The 16,771-nt window shown below is 40.8% G+C and overlaps 2 protein-coding genes across 2 annotated transcripts; both read right to left on the bottom strand.

Annotated features, from left to right (window-relative positions):
* Positions 1-1,031: 1,031 nt before the first annotated feature.
* On the bottom strand, positions 1,032-4,514 carry LOC137790787 (uncharacterized). The gene is made up of 7 exons (XM_068585313.1): positions 4,421-4,514; positions 4,161-4,258; positions 3,977-4,083; positions 3,803-3,882; positions 3,152-3,180; positions 2,924-3,055; positions 1,032-2,497 (listed from the first exon to the last, which is right to left on the bottom strand). The coding sequence occupies exons 1-7, from the start codon at positions 4,437-4,439 to the stop codon at positions 1,982-1,984; spliced, it is 981 nt and encodes a 326-aa protein (XP_068441414.1). The 5' UTR covers positions 4,440-4,514; the 3' UTR covers positions 1,032-1,981.
* Positions 4,515-4,518: 4 nt separating this feature from the next.
* si:ch211-286b4.4 (uncharacterized) lies at positions 4,519-13,178 on the bottom strand. Its single transcript, XM_068585939.1, has 18 exons — positions 12,923-13,178; positions 12,641-12,767; positions 12,270-12,469; positions 12,128-12,164; positions 10,659-10,803; positions 9,400-9,532; positions 9,120-9,284; positions 8,878-9,004; positions 8,563-8,774; positions 8,283-8,445; positions 8,001-8,089; positions 6,233-6,393; positions 6,001-6,115; positions 5,197-5,393; positions 5,076-5,109; positions 4,858-5,004; positions 4,591-4,750; positions 4,519-4,534 (listed from the first exon to the last, which is right to left on the bottom strand). Exons 1-18 carry the CDS (start codon positions 13,176-13,178, stop codon positions 4,519-4,521), a joined length of 2,484 nt encoding a protein of 827 aa, XP_068442040.1.
* Between the last annotated feature and the right edge of the window lie 3,593 nt (positions 13,179-16,771).

Here is a 16,771-nt window from a genome sequence, read left to right as displayed (position 1 = left end):
TGTATTAGAGCTGTAAAATGCTAATAGCTGGTAAAGAATGACTCACAGTTTTTTTTCAGTTATTATTTGTAATTTGTAACGTAAAAAAAAGCAGCGAGCTCAGTGCACTCTGGTGTTGCTCTCAGCATCAGCAGTGGGCCGGCGCTCTGAGAAGCAGACTAAATATGGCAGGCGAGGATGAACCACATCCTGCAGATAAAGAAACCATGGCAACAGTAATGCAGTCCCATGGTGACTACAGGAGACATGCTTAGTGACAGATCCCAGACCGAGGAAGACAACAGGAAATCTAAACGCAGCTTGTTTTTGTTTTTTTTAACTATCAACAAAAATACAAATAAATCATAAGCTTTCAATCTGAAAGTGTTTTTCTGTGTTCAGGTCCAACCCCTTTTTATGTTTAATACAGCACCTTTGAGTATTTTAGGATACATTTGACCCCAAAGGGTGCACCAGCTCCAAACCTGAAAAGCAAGAGGACAACAATAACCAGCAGTTTATATTAGGGAGTGATTAATTTAAGTGACTGGGAAAAAATAAGCAGGTGAGAAAGAGTTTGTGTTGGCTCATACTGTATATGTGTGTGTGCGTGTGTGTGTGCATGTGTGTGTGTGTGTGTGTGTGTGTGTGTGCATGTGTGCGGGCCCCCATATGGGTCTACTGTGGAGAGCAGATTTCGAGGGATTTTGAAGGATTTCAAGATTCCAACATGATTACAGCAGACAGTCATGGATGAAACATGTTGGAAACTCAGTTGCAAATTGCACGTGCAGCTTGCGAGAAAAAAATCAATCTATTGGTTCAGTGTACTCATCTCTCTCAACATCTATCACATTCAGTCTCAATCCATCTGTATCTGTGCATCCAGCAACGTTTCCAATTATAAATTACATGCATTACATTCTAAATATATCACAAGAATACAAGAACAAGAAGTCTGCTAATGTTGAGACTTCATTATTCAAAAACAAAATGATTATCTAAAATGGGTGAGTTTGTACAACAAACAGAAGCATTTGAGCATGGTCTTTACTTTGAGTCTTGGCTCACACTTTTAAGATGTTAGCCTTTAGCTTTTCATTATCTCTGAACAATAGCAGACTTCATACAATATGTTTTCTATGCAATTCATATATAATGTCTATACTATTTATACATAAATTTGTATACACATATAGTCACACAAACATCACAAAAGAGAGTCTTTCTGAAAATATCCCTTTTGTTGATCTGAACAACTAGAGCAAACATAATCCTGGACCACTGATGACACACACAGTGCTTGATGCCATGTCCCACCGTGAGGCCAACTCAGTGGCACATAGCAGCTAATCTAATTGATAAGGCATATAATCTCAGGGAGTCACTGAACCAGCCCTCGTACGCGCATGCGCACACACGCGCGCACACACACACACACACACACACACACACACACACACACACACACACACACACACACACACACACACACTTCTCCAACGCAATGCCAGATTTAACCTGGGGCCTTGGCACAGAGCTCCAAGCTAACACTGATAGTAAGTGAAGACTTGTTCCATCTGACCTTCTGATTTGGCTCCCAGCACCCTGTAGGAATACTCACTTTCTATTATAAGAACTAGAACCCTGTGCGTCAGATAAATGATCGAACCCAAAGAAGGCAGCAGTCGCGCATCATAGACCTTTCTCACAAGACTTGAAGTTTAGTGGCTACTTTTAGTTTCATTTGGTGAACCTGTTGGTTATAGAGACAGGTCACGACAACCCATAAGGATTTGAGACGACAGGTCAGAGGAACTGCATGTTTGCAAAGAGAAACATGACATACTTATGAAGACGTAGGTGGTCCCCTCTACAACAGGGAGAAAGAGAAGTAACACTTTGTGTTCATTCAGCATAATATTATTGTCTTCCATATGGTCAAGGTCAGTATTAACTCATGTCTAAGAAACTATTTGGTAATTGAGTCTCACCGCCGCCCTCACATGTTATCACTATCTTTATGTCCAGTTGTATCATCTTGTGTGGTCTGACTGTTTAGCTCCTGCTTTCCTGAGTCATTAACCCGCAGCTGATCTTGGCTCTCCAGCATCTGGCAGTCTAATAACGTGTCAGGGTTGTTGCTCTGGACAGTGTCACTCATCAGCTGGTCAGAAATATGACCCTCCAGTTCAGAGTTACCGAGACCTTTGCTCTCTACTCTTTGTTGGCTGTGACTCTTGCCAGATGGAAAACTGTCCTGCCGCTGGCCGCCGGTCGGACTCCAGTCATTTATGTCAGGATAATGATCCCTTTGCTCCTGCTGAGTGGTGCTGCTGTCTGTTTGAGTATTGCTTCTTGTTCCATCTTTTGACTCGCTGTCATGCTGCTGGCTCTGTCTGATCCTGCCTAATGTCATTTGGAGCTCATTGAGGCGCTGTGATACATAGCATCTCTTCAGTTCCAGCAGGGTTGTTCCATTGCGACTCAGACTTGGCATGCTTGTTGGTGTGGCCTTCTGCATAAGGATAAATGACAGAGAATGTACTGTAGATGATATGTGGTAAAATATATACATAGATTCATGCGCATAGTCTCCAGCAACGATGCAAATATGCAAATGAAGGCACACATTATATTCATGCATAATGATTCCTACATTTTTCTCTTCAGTCAGGACTGAAAAGGAGCAAGTGAACATCAGCAAAATGCTTAAATGATAATAAAAAAAAAAATCCACTTAACGTATCAATGTAATATATAATTTACATGTATGGAATGCGGATGAGCAGGGAGAAAGTAGAAAATAAATATCTCAGCATGTTGAAATTTGTAAGAAATAAAAAACTAAGACAGCATCATCAAAATGCATTAAACTAGCATGCAGATTCATTTTGAGATTTATGTCATATTATATGAAATGTGTAATATTATAGATAATTACCTCAGAAAGGTTCTCAGCACTGTTTTCTCTTTCCTTTAGCGTTGTGCTCATTTGAGCTCTTTTCTGTAGCTGCACGCTCAGTTGCAAGAAGGACTCGTTTGTACGGTCAATTTCTTCCTCTATGCAGGACATCTGTAATTGAGGATATGGTGAAGTAACGTGTGATGTATGGAGGGCAGTGAATATTCTCCTCAATTAACATAATGTATTTTTATAACTGATCGGTACCTGCATTGGTGTTCCTTTTGGTGGCAAACCTGCAGAAATTAAACAAGACTTTTGATTCTTCAGAATAAAAGTAATAATGTTGGTTAAATGTCTAAATGGTAACTGAATTGATCAAAAAGTGAAAACGATTGAAATATCTACTAATATAAGATTATTCTGCTCAACTGACTATTGCTTTAAGAAGATTCAGAGTTTCAATGCTCATTTGCGTGCTGTCAGTCAAGTCATGTAGTGTGTACATAAGAATATTAGACCATTTGGTTAAAAGGAAAAGCTTTAGTTAAAATTGTTTAGTTTTAATGATGTTTTTATAACTTCAGACTAAGAATAATTGAAAAGGTGTCTAACTTCAATTTGAAATGATAATCAAATCTGTTCATTTGTTTCTATAAGTGCATTACTATTGTGAAATATAGAGAAACAATTGGTTACACTGAAAAGACTGCCGTTATTGATCGATGGCTCCTAGGAGAAAACAATAGTTTGAAAACACACAATGATCCCTAAAAGGCTTAGGACTCATTCACGTGCTCTTTAATATAAAATGTGGTGCTTTACAATATTTTGCCATCCTGTGAATAGTTCAAAGAAATTGTTGTCGTTGATTTTAAACTTTACAAATAGTTACAAAAAAAAGTACAATTGTCTTACTTGTATTTGTGTCCTCAGTTGATCTCTGTTTGATGTTTGAGATGAGCTGCTCTAACTTGAAACATTTGTATTTCTGAAGTCTAAAGTGGAAGATGGGCAGAAAAGTATTTCAGTTCATCATTTTGTTTAAAGGGCATACTATTCCCTGCTGTATGTTTTATCTTTCTCACCAACCTGCTAGCTAACAGGTGCTCGGTGAACTGCGCTTCAGTGGGAATTCTGATGTTGAGAAATTCCTCAACTAAGGCTCCATGCTGCCCCTCTGAAGCATTAAAATGTGTCTGTAAAAAGAAAGCAACAAGTGTCATCTGCCTCTACCTGTGCAGTAGGAGGATGTTTAAATCACATAGCACCTCACCTCTGTTACATTACATGCGAAAGACAAGTTGAAAAGCTGAAGGCCTAAAGCTGAAATGGCCTCATGAAGATTTTGCATGAAGCTCTGAGGTTTGGATCCTTGATATGCAAAAAAAGAACAACTAATATCATCCAAAGAGGAATACTTTGTGCTTTCAAAGATGATTGCCAGAGTTATTGTACTGTATTATATGAATGTTGCCAAACAATGGCACAAAACTGGGGCTGAGGACTCTCGTCTACGACGGTCTGTCTGATTACCTGATGCTATGTAGGCCATGGACTGCAGAATAGTAGCAATGAAATGTCCCACGTGATGAAGCGTTGCCTCTGACAGATAAAGGATTTGATTGGTTGCATCAAAATAATAGTCCCCTGAGCAATGTGCCAGCTGAGCCTCATTAGAGGAAGAGGAAGAAACAGGTATTGACTTGGCCATTAGCAGAAGCACAGAAGGGAACAGGGGGCAGTTTGCAAGCAACTGCATCACCTGGCAACCGAACAGGAAAACAGCCGAGTGTTGAGGTGAGAGGTTGTCAAGGGCCGTCGGGATAAATTGTCCATCATCATTCTGGGCAGAATGCTCTGTAGCTGTGAAAAAAACAGAAGTAAAAGCTTCATTTTTATACCACAATTTGTTTTGACATTCATTATGAGTTTAATGTCTCTTACAGGCTTATACAATCATGTTTATGTACCATTGTGGAGCTGCGGATTAGACTCAGCTGTGGTAAGGTTCTGTAAAGACTGCTGGATTTCCTGCAGGGTCTTGAACAGAGGAGATATACTGACCAGCCTAGACAAGTCGTGGTCACTGAGACAGGGAGCTGTGCTCTGTAGATGAACTGGGGGAGACAGAGGCGTCTCACTGGGGTGATAAAACATCCAAAATTCAACCAACATTTCTGTTCCCTACCTCGGTCTGCTTTGGTCAGATTCACTGATGAAAACTGTGGACACAATTTAAACGACAGAATTATTCTCCTCTTAACTATTCCATACATGCATGACACAGACATCAAATACCACGACAGTACCTGTGTATAACACATGTTGTTGTCACCGGTTTGTGTGTATCCAGCTTGTTCTTCGCATTCCCTGGCATCAAGAGGTGTGTGTTGGCAGTATGGGAGGCCAGGCAAATCCTGGTTCTGCCAAGATTCTCCTGTCAGCCTGCATACGAGAGCTTCCACTGACCGCAGTACAGCTCCCAGTATTGCTACAGAGGTCTCAGCTGGGTTGATGAAGTTGTTCCAGTCCCATGCAGGAAAAATGGAGAGAAAAACATTTAATAATTAAATCACAACGGTTAACGTTTGCTTTAAAGGTTGATATGAGTCTTTAGGCACATTAAATACAATAATAGACTTGCACACAATTGTGTGTTATCCTCAATGATGTCACAAAATATTACAAGACTGAATAGTCTGATGTATTGGGAAATGCTTATTCACTTTACTCGCGAGTAGCAAATTAGCCTAGCTTAGCATAAATGGTTGAAACAGGGTGAAGCAGCTAACCTGGTCCACCTACCTGCACTCAACAGGTTATATCTTATTTGTTTAATCCACAAATAACCCCACATTGTCATTTTTACAACTCGGTTCTTTGTGCTAAGCTAAGCAAACAAGATGGAGTTTTATATTCATCATACAGAGAAAGAGGTATTAATCTTCTCGACAAGAAAGTGAATGAAAGTACTTTCAATTGAAAAACTATTAACTTTAACCACCTAGGTTTTATGATTAGACATTTTTTCTTCAATACAATTATTTTGTTTGACTTTGAAAAGATAATTTTCTCCAATAGAATCCTATTTCATCATAATCACTCAGGTTTACCTTGTGCATCTCTCGCTCCTGCAATGCTGTTAGATGGTTTATCCCTCATGGCGTTATGGACTAGCAGCTCTTTAAGAAGGCTCATTTTTTTATGATCCATACTGTCAAAGACATTCTGGAACAAAAGTTTAAAATTTTCTTGTGACCATAAATCTGTAATATTCCATGTATTATTGTCAATAATGAATTCATATTAAGTTGTATGCATTCATCTCACCATAATAAAACTCACCTTGATTGTTTCAGCCTGCTGACAAATGTTTCTATAAAACTCATGTGTGTCTTTGCGGTGTCGGGCCAGTTGTGAGGCTATGTGCAGGTTCTGATCCTCTAGTTTGTCAAACAGAGTCTTCACATTTAACTCCTCCAAATTACAGCGCCCTGGCACACTTCCTAAATGGGCGCAGTAAATGTCAATAATCTGTCAATTAGAATTGGGCTGTGGGAAAAGTATCATGATGGCACCCTAAAGAAATGAGGAGATACACTCCTGATGAATGGCTGCACCTTGAAATAAAAAACTTGATTGACTAGACTCCATAACAATTCAGTATCTCTAGCTATTTAGACAGTCTGAATGAAGCATGCAATGAATAATAAGCACTTGAATTAAAATTGCAGATGCTAAGTAGAGAGCCAGAGACAGAAGGAAAATAACAAGTAATTAGAGTGTGATATTGGCCATTATTTTCTTCATCATCAATCAAATGGGGAATAGGCTGTTAACTACTACCTGGTCATGCGGGATAGTTTCATAATGACGAGACCAATGGCCTCTTAAGACCCGATCAAGCTGCATGAATAATGTAATATGCACAAGGAGAGAACCATTGAAGCCGGTTCTACCTTTGGAACATTATCATGAAGTGGAAAGAAAAAAGCAATACCCCAAATAATTGATTTATTGGTGGTCATTGTCGGTCGTTCAGTGGGTAAACCACTTCGGTCAAGAATGAAATATCTCGACATTCAGATGGATTGCTTTGACATTCACTGCAGACATTTATGGCTCTCACAAGATGAATCTAACTGACTTTTCATGCCATTATCAGATAAAGATTTCAATTTGTCCAGTGTGAATAAACACCTGCAAAATGATTGACATTTCCATTAGCCTCAGCTTTCCTTTGAGCTAACACACTGAACTGTTGAACGTGGTATGAATTGTACCTGCTTAACTTCAGCGTGTTACCGCTGTTGTTATCAGCATGTGAAGCTCAAACACGGCTGCATCTGAGTACAGCCACATGACTGTGGACTCCTATGTCACACGACTTAGGATAGATAATTGGAGACATTTTAGCTGACCTTGCGCCATGGCAAATATAGACAGACAAATAAATATATACAATATAGAGAAGAGAACCTACGCTGCCACAAACAAGGGCCCCTCTTCCTGTGGGTCGACAGTGCGGGCCACCACACCACCGTGCAGCTCACAGCACTATACAATTAATAAAATAATGTAGGATTTAGGAATTTGGGATTTCTGCATTGCCATTCTGTACTTTCCTATAATTCATAACTAATATTGTAAATATATATCGACATGCAACTCACCTAGCCTAATGCCTTCCATTTATATTTGCATGATCCATCCTGATTTTTGTATATGTTTTACGAATGTTATAATTATAAAAGGTTTTCTTTACGCCCTTTCATGAGGGCTTTCTCCCCAACATGAAAAGCGTTCCACTTTATTTTGCACTATTCCTGTTCATTAACCTGGTTCTTCAGCTTCCCTTTTTAAAATTCTACGGTGCCAAACCGCCTCATCTGCCCTGTATGTGGGGTGGCGGCACAACACTATCTATACTTTTGTGCTTGTTATGTATTTGTCACACTTTGTATTGGAACAGTCGCACAGCAATTCACCTTATCTTATCATCTGGCAAGCACATCCCAACACATCACCGTGATTTCCAGACACTACAACGCCAACATTCTTTATGAAAGGGGCTTGTTGATCGACAGCACAAGTTAATAAACAGTGAGCTTACCTCCTCTTGAAACAGCGGGCTCCTCAGCTTCCGCTCCCTCTCCTACACCCCTACTGCCTAGTAAGCCGCCTAAGCTTGGAACAGCTATGCTGAAACACAAATACGAAGCCACACATGTATTTGTTATATGTCATCTTACAAAGTGTATATATAGCAGAGAGGTTGACAAAGACAATGAGACAGAGAGAAGGGTGCCTTTCAGCAAGTTTCATAACTGATACATACATGGTATGTTATACTAGGATAAACCAAACCATCAGTTCTGACGTCAAGCCAATTTACCTGTCTTCACTGCAAACACAATCCACCGGACAGAAGGGCTCTCCGAGGCTGCGCCACTTTGGCTTTGTCCTCCGCTGGGAGAAAAGTTTTGCTTTGTCGGGTCGCAGAACTAGCACTGTGGTGGTCAAAACCACAACTACAACCAACAGCAGACTGAGGGTCCCTGGAAGGCACAGTTAGCATTGTGTCATGATGAAATAGCAAGCAAACTCATAACAGCCATGCACCGGCAGGATATAATGTTGAGTATTCATTAATAATGAACAGAGAGGATACACACCTGCTATCGCTCCCCAGTCAGGAAGAAGGTTAAGTCTGTGCTGCTTCATGATCCCGTACTTCACCAGCTGTGCCGGGGTCATGGGCTGGAGGGCAGAGGCCCGAGGGGCACACTCTGTCCCCTCCTCACTGACCACCACCACCATACTCCAATCTGGGACAGCACTGTCAACAAACACATACTTCCCAGTTTCTGAAAACACATGGGCAAACCTGAGAAGAAAGAGAGGAACATAAGAAAGTTTGTGTTATAGCAGGGATGCATCAAAATGTATCAACACTTGAGGCTCTACCTGCAGTATAGACACAACACTACCTTGTAGAGTTTAGGTTTGTCTGTTTCATGAGTATCTGCAGTCGTCTGAAGGCACCGAAGTCCCAGCTGGGGTTACTGTTAAACAGGTGGTCTTTCTGATACACTGGAAAGTGGCTGAGATGGCGGTCTAACGGATATAACGAAAGTTTGAGAAAGTTGAATGTGTTTAAAACATAAAGAACTGGCATTTTCCACTATAATAAAGAGAATAATAATGTGAAAGTAAACAAAATCTGTGTTACCAGTGTGGTTGATGGCAAGATGGAAAAGTAGCATGTCGCCCGAGGACAGACAGACGATGGGGTTGGGAATACGAGGAAGGACAGCGATGTCAGAAGCATTGTCGTCCTCAGCATCTCCCATATCTCTCCTCTTTCTGTGTCTTGTATTTAGGAGTTCTATTGGTTCTGAGTCAAAAAAATAAATAGGTGCTCAGGGTTTAGACAGCATTATCACTTTAAATGATACACGATACAAAACTTAAATGGCTTGATTAAAGATAGACAATAGAAGTTTAGTCACCTGACAGGAACTGCTTGATGAGCTCTTTCTGTGTGGGAATCCAACCAAACACCCCTTCAGGGCCAAACTGGATCAAATGGATTTTACCAATACTCTTTGCGTGGATATCTGGTCCTAAAATATTTATTACAGTCTGGAAGTAAACGGAAACAATTGCTCAATAAGAACTGCTACTGCAACACAATAGAACAGCACACGTAGTATATAAATTCAAGAAATTAAAAGACAAGATATCAATATCTAATCTTGAGAGGCCATTTGCATCTGAACAGTTTTCCCCATGTTGGAGAACGAATAATATAAAGACTAGATATGGCATATTGTGTTTGTCCATAAGTCCTATAATATTTTTCTGATTACTGGTATACTTATATATAAAGTACATTGATGCCTGTTCTAAATTTGAAAAAACATTCAAATTGCATTTACTTTGGCAAAACATTATTTTATGGTGAACTAATGTTTATATTTTAGACACAAAATGGTTTAAAGTGTAGTGAAATGTCTTGTACTTGAGAAGAAGAATATTGTGTGGAAAGGACATTACACAGACAATTAGCTGTCTAAAAGGTAATGGTTGCTAAATATCTCTAAACAGGACTAAACCCAGTGCATATGCACATGCACATTCATACACAGGTGATAAAACAATCTTAAAATTATGAGACCAGTTATTTTGGTAAAACTGCAAAGAAAATGTCTATATACACATTTTTATTCTATCTGTGTATTTAATATTTTTCTTCCTGTTTATTTTTGGTATTTTTTGTTTTATTACTGTTCTACTGTTTATTTATATTACTTGATTTTTTTAAATCTTTATTTTCTTGTAAGCTATGATGTTGTAATCCTGTAACTTCCCCACTGAGGGACTAATATTGGATTATCTTATTTTATCTTATAAATTCTCCTTCATGAAGAAAAGAGCTCCATTGCTACTTTGCAATAATGCAATGATATTACCAAATGTGCAGCTGCAGCAGTTTTTCCAGGTGTCCTGCTGAGATCCTGATACATTTTGCACCAAGATTCCCGCTAACAAACTGATCTAGTGAGATTTACAATCTGAAAAATCTCTTGGCTGGATCAGTACAATACTAATTTGATATTGCCACGATAGTGTGTTTTCTTATCTGAAGGAAACAGTTTCCGAAAATCCTTCCTCACATCCGTCCAGACATTTAATGTAATTCATGAGTAGGTAAGAAATCCATTATCTTGTAAGGTATTGTCAATCATTCGTTTATTTGCTCCCTCACCCTGGACCACACCAACTTGTCTCTTTCTTTGAGGCAGAGCAGCAGATGCCCATCTGAGGGGAACTGGGCAGAGAGCTGAGGTAGTCTGGAAAGGCAGGAAGTGTTGCAAAGCTCTTCAGCAGACACATACTGCTCACACTGGCAGCTAGCGCATCAGCATCAGGCAGATAACACAAGAGACATAAAGACAGACAGCATAGCACACTTTAGTGTTTTTTTACAGGGAAATTCTTAATAGTAATTGACCTTTCAAGGTATTTTGAAGTTGAATTGAAAATTATAAATTAGATTCACATCCCCATCGCCACATCCAGAGTTCCTCCATGTTGTCCACAGGTGATATTACAGGAGTGGAGGAAGGGTGATACACACTTTCTGGATGCCGCCAGACGTACCTGACCTGTGGAGCAACGCCTGTTTACCTGGAACACACACACACACACAGACACACACACAAACACACACACCTTGCTGGCAATTACATCATTCTTGATTGAAAAACAGTCAGAGAAAATTGCCCATTCCCCATCTCACCGTGTCATATTGATTTCCACATCATCTGCAAAAACTAATTATATTGTAAAATCATTGCGAAACATCAAGCCATTGTTTTTCACAGGTTGATCCTTTATTTGTGGCAACAACACTAAAGGGTGTATCAGTTGTTTCTACGCTTCTGGGAACTTTCAACGTCAGACTTTCAATAAATCTACTTTTTCGTTCAGCGAAAACTTTTGAAGAAGATTTTGTATGCAAGTGAATATATTTGATTGAACTGTCAACATTTGGGCAACATTGAGGTGATTTTATAATGTTGACATGTCTAAGATACAAATGTCTGATAGATAAGGTAAAGCAATTTTCTACATGTTTCTTATTGTCAATGGATCCTGTGATAGGACCTAATCTATTCATTGTTACTTACTTAACCCTGTATCCAAAGTCTGATGTATCAATGAATACACTGATAGCTGCTACATCCCACTGACCTCAGGCTGGCAGTCCAATTTACTGTCAGAGGTAGAACTTTTGAAATCCAGTTCATTGTAGAAGATGAAACCAGTTCTGCACAAACACGAACCATCCGAGTGCTGAAATGCACGATTCTTACCAATACAGGTACAAGAAGAAGTTCCTGAGGAAACAGATGTCACATGAAATATTTTTCTTTAAAAATGAGCACTTTTGAAACTGTAATTTAACCGAATACACATATTATTTATTATTATTATTGTTTAAATAAAAGTATGTCATGTGATCTGAGTTATCTAGAAACATCTAATTTGATCAAACCAGCTGTTGAGGTGGAGGAGCTGCCACACGGAAAGCAGGCCTTCTGAGCAGGCAGGTGGTTGAATGTGCCAGCTGGGCATGGGTGACAATCACCCATTGTCTCAGCATGAGTAAGGTTACCAAAGAAGCCAGGGGGGCAGGGTATTGGTTGGATGGATCCCATTGGACAGAGATACCCAATAGGGCAAGGGTTACTTTTGTAGTGGTCTGTACCTGTAGAATTAAGATAAATACACACATCATTTGTAATAAGTAAGGCATGACAATAAATAAGTACAGCTTGAAATATTTAATGATTTGTGGTGGTGAGCAGAGAACCTGGGTAGCAAAAGTATCCTGGTGGACATGGAAGGCATTGTGTGATGGGGGAGAGGTGCCGACGATAGGTGCCCCCCTCACACACATGACAACAGCTGGTTTTGGATCCTCTGAGGTCACTGGTGTTGACAGGCATAAAACCCCCTTTGCAGGACTTCATGGCAGAACTATTGGCTGGGCAGTAGTAGGGAAAAGGACAGCTGTGGGGCATGACAAAAGGATTATTTATAAAGCTTTATCATGCAACATGGAGGATCAATCCAAGTCTACTACGCTTTTCATTTCAACAGTTACACAGTTACACTATTGTTTCCATGTCAGTCTTTTGAGCCAGGTTTCTATTCAGGATAGTTGACCTTTCATGCACTCACAGTTGCTTGGGGGTGTTGTAGGTATGAGATCCCTCAGGACAAAAATACCCTTTAGGACAGACGGGAGGCTCAGCAGTCTGAGGTCCACAGTACGAGCCAGCTCTGCAGAGCATCTCTGAGACTGCACCTGGATTATGAGCAAAAACTCATTACTGAACTCATTACTGCAGAACCTCATTACTGTCTTCAGGGAGAAAGGCATTTATTCAACAAAAAAAAAAGTTCTCACACGCATAATCTAATATACCATGCTACCATTGTAAACTGTGTTAATGAACTTACCCATGGGGCATTGATAAGATGCCCTGCAGGGTACCCCCTCCACATTGGGCTTCCCTGTAACTCGAGGGTCTGGGCAGAAGGTTCCCCCTGCACATGACACACACTGGCTAGGTGCAGTCGCTCCAGGATGGGGCCTCTTGGTGCCTGCAGGGCAGAGGATGGGGGGTCCAAACCCACTGCACCAGAAACCAGGTGGGCACGGACTGTTGGAGTAGTCTGTAAGCCCTGGAAGATTACAGGTTTCTGACAAACCCATCAATCACTTCACACATTATAACCAAAATTCTATGTTTATTTATAAATGTTATTTATACATTTTCTTTGACCTGTCCTACAAATGTAAATTCAAACCTGCAAGAGAGAGGAATATTAATGTGTATTTCACACTTCATTAAAAAAAAAAGCCAAAGGATGTAGTGGTTGTGGTCAGTTTGATGCAGAGTGTCACACCTGTTCTGTTACAGTGTGAACCAGGAGGGCAGGGCAGGCAGTCACCCTTGCTGCCCGCTCCAGGCGAAGCTCGATAAGTGTACAACGGACATGGCCTGGGTCCGGTCCCTCCATTAAAGTCATTGCCAGGCAGACCATCACAGTAATGAGCAGCAGGACACAGATGAAGGACTGGGTCTCCTGCACAAAAACAAATTCTACAGTTTTAGGAAAGAATAAAAAAAGGTATCAGATGGTTCATGGTGAGATTTTGTTGAGCCGTACCCGCTTGCATGTCATTTGAGGAACCTATTTAAATACTTAATAATCACTCAAGCACATGCTTCAGCTTGATTTCAACCTTATCAACCCCCTTTTAAATCTCAGCCTGTGTTTTTAATTCTGCTGGTATCTACTGATACTTAGTTTACACATGAAATGCACAATGACTGCAATTAACTACCCGGTAAGAGAGTGAGCAAGCAGTATTCAGCTTCTTATGCATCAGGTTTGAAATCTTTTTTTGCTGTCAGAGCTCCCGAACTATATAATTGTCTTTCTGCTTTTATTTTCTGAATTACTGTTCCAAACTCAGCCATTGATTTTCATCACTTCTCAAATAAATGTGTCCAAAAAAGCCTGGTACATAAACTAATAATAACAGTAGCTACAAAAATACTTCCAACTACTTAAGCATGAATACCACCAGCTTATACCAGGTTTACACCAATGCTGAGGTGGGCAGGGTAAGCAGTCGTGTACGCTGGCACCTCCTGGGGAGCTTCTGACAGTGTTTGCAGGACATAACTCTGCTTCCTCTGTGCCCTCAGGACAGTAGAAACCTGGAATAAAACATACTTACATGAAAAAACAATTAATTCTGTACACTCTTCAAGTTAGAGAGTTGAAGAGAATATATCGCAAATTCCAAAGAATCTACGATTTAAGTATGAAAATATGTGTATACAAATCAATTATTGGTAGTGTTTGACTTTTAATTATGTTGTTTTATAATTTATGTTTTGTACCTGCTGGACATAATCCAGCACACTGCATGCCCCACTGGCACTGGGTCAGATTAAACATTGGTCCTTGAGGGGTGAAATCTGCACTCCCAGAAACACAAAGAAAGCCCGCCGCACACACACCCTGGATCCTCCCAGCCCTGAAGAAAACATACACACAAGAACATATAAACATTACAATGTATGCTTCATTCGATAAACAGAATGAGAATTACATCGTTTCTAGCATTTTAGGTCCCAAATGTACGATAATTATAATCATGCATACTGAAGTGTTAATTTGGTTGTTCAGTAAACCGTGACTCCTTAATATGATATACTCCTGCATTGTGCTTATTGTGAGTATAATCGGAGCACAGATGAAATGTTGCCTTTGAGTATGTGTTTGTGTGTGTACAGGATATGCATGTGCATAATTGTGTGTCTGTCTGTGTACTCGAATGTGAATGTGAGACATTTGAGAGCTTGTGCATGCATACGCTGGGGCAGAGTACCTGCAGAATTTCCCTGGAGGGCAGGGTAAACACTCTCTCTCTCCTTGTAGTCCTCCTTGGTTTGAATGAGTGTATGTCCCATTAGGGCAGGGCTGAGGCACCATTGTGCCTGAAAAAAAAAATGCAGTAGAGCGAAGACGATACAGCGTGATTTATTAGATAGTAATTACTACAAAGGAACACTTTAAAGTCTGAAGAGCATGTCTTTCTTTCTTTGGGATGGTTGATAAGGTTATACCTCAATTAAATTACTTTTTGCTATCTCCTGTATTCAAAACTTTTAGAGTACCTGCAGGGCAAAATGAGTGTGGTGGGCAGGGCCATGGCTCTCCCACTATGGCCTCCTCACAGTAGAACCCAGATCGGCATGGGATGCAGCTGTCTGAGCCTGGATTTGGCTGGTATTCTCCTGTGGGACAAGGCAGGGGCAGAGCAGAGCCTTCTGGACAGTAATGGCCCTGGGAAATGAACGGAAATGGCTAAGGGATTCAATGCACCAGGACAATAATGATAATCCACACTTCATGCGCTTCTCTTGAAGAGATACTGTTAGAAAAACAATAGGAACAACGAAGAAGGGAAGAAGAGGGAGGATAATTCAGTAAACGAGGGGGGGACATAATTAAATAATGCATGAATAACCTTTACCTTGGGACACAGGAAGGCATATGGAGTGGTTGAAGAGTAGTCAAAAGGGCAGTAAAACCCAGCTGCACAGGGGCCGCTGGGGTTGGCAAGGCCCTCAGTGGAGCAGTAGTGACCAGCAGGACAAGCAGAGCAACTGTCCATGGACACCCCTCCTACAGTATGAAGCGATAACAGTGAGGTACAGTAATGCACATCGGACAAGCAGTTAACAAGAGATCACAGTATCTATTTCAAATGCAAGGTCTTAATTAATGAGATGATATACTCATACATAATCATAATATACAATCACATTCTTCAATTCATCAGACAAAGGTGTGACTCACTGAAAGAAAAAACATTTCCTGATGAGTTTAAACAGTAGGTGTACCTATGGTGTTACGAATACTGCCAAGAGGACATGGAATTGGAGAGCGGCACCCTGCTTGACAGTAGTGGCCCACGGGGCATGGGCCATTCCCGGAGGAGTTTACAGAGCTCTGCGGTGTTGGCTCTGTAGCTCCACCTTGGCAGAAATAACCCTGCAAACAAGAACCTAAACAAAAATACAAATCATTTGTGTCTTTGTTAATAAATGGTTTAACCAGTATAGGGTGTGTGTGTGTGTGTTTTGCTAAAAGGCTAAATAAACGTGTCCCCAAATATCTGTGTGTCTGGGCACCTTCTGGTGTTGAGGCTCCGTATGAGCCGCAGTAACCTCCAGAGGGACAAAGTGCGCAGACAGAGGGAGAAAAGGCTCCGGTCTGGTTGCTGAAAGTCCCGAGAGGACAAAGCTGAGGCGAGGCTGTCCCAACAGGACAAAAATGACCTGTGAAGGAAGCACTTGTTAAATATTAGTGGATCATCGTTGCAAAATTAGAAATGTGCTGAACAGTATTGTCGCTGTGAGTAAAAAGGTAAGCGAGCTGATTTATACTGTAGATTATTTTCCACCGTCCTCACCAGCTGGACAGACTGAGGGCTCTCGAGTGGCTAAAGAGAAACACATGGACCCTTTGGGGCATATGATGCAGTGAGCTGCCCCAGGGGCAGGACTGTAAGTGCCAGGCTCACAGGGCACCTCACTTGCTGAGCCAACAGGACAGCTATGGCCAGCGGGACAGAGGTAGCCATGGGAACCATCAGATGGGGTGGGACTGGAGCTGCCACCCAGGCACACATGCCTGCAGGTATAAACAGGGAAAACAAACCTAAGACGCGATTAGGGAAGTTGATCTGTCAGTGAGGAAATATGATTTCTCAAAAGATTTCCA

This window comes from Clinocottus analis, unplaced genomic scaffold, assembly GCF_023055335.1.
Source record: "Clinocottus analis isolate CAN_PGR_092001 unplaced genomic scaffold, fCliAna1.0.p SCAF_2, whole genome shotgun sequence".
NCBI classification, from domain to species: Eukaryota; Metazoa; Chordata; class Actinopteri; order Perciformes; family Cottidae; genus Clinocottus; species Clinocottus analis.
This window is presented reverse-complemented; position numbering and strand designations above follow the sequence as displayed.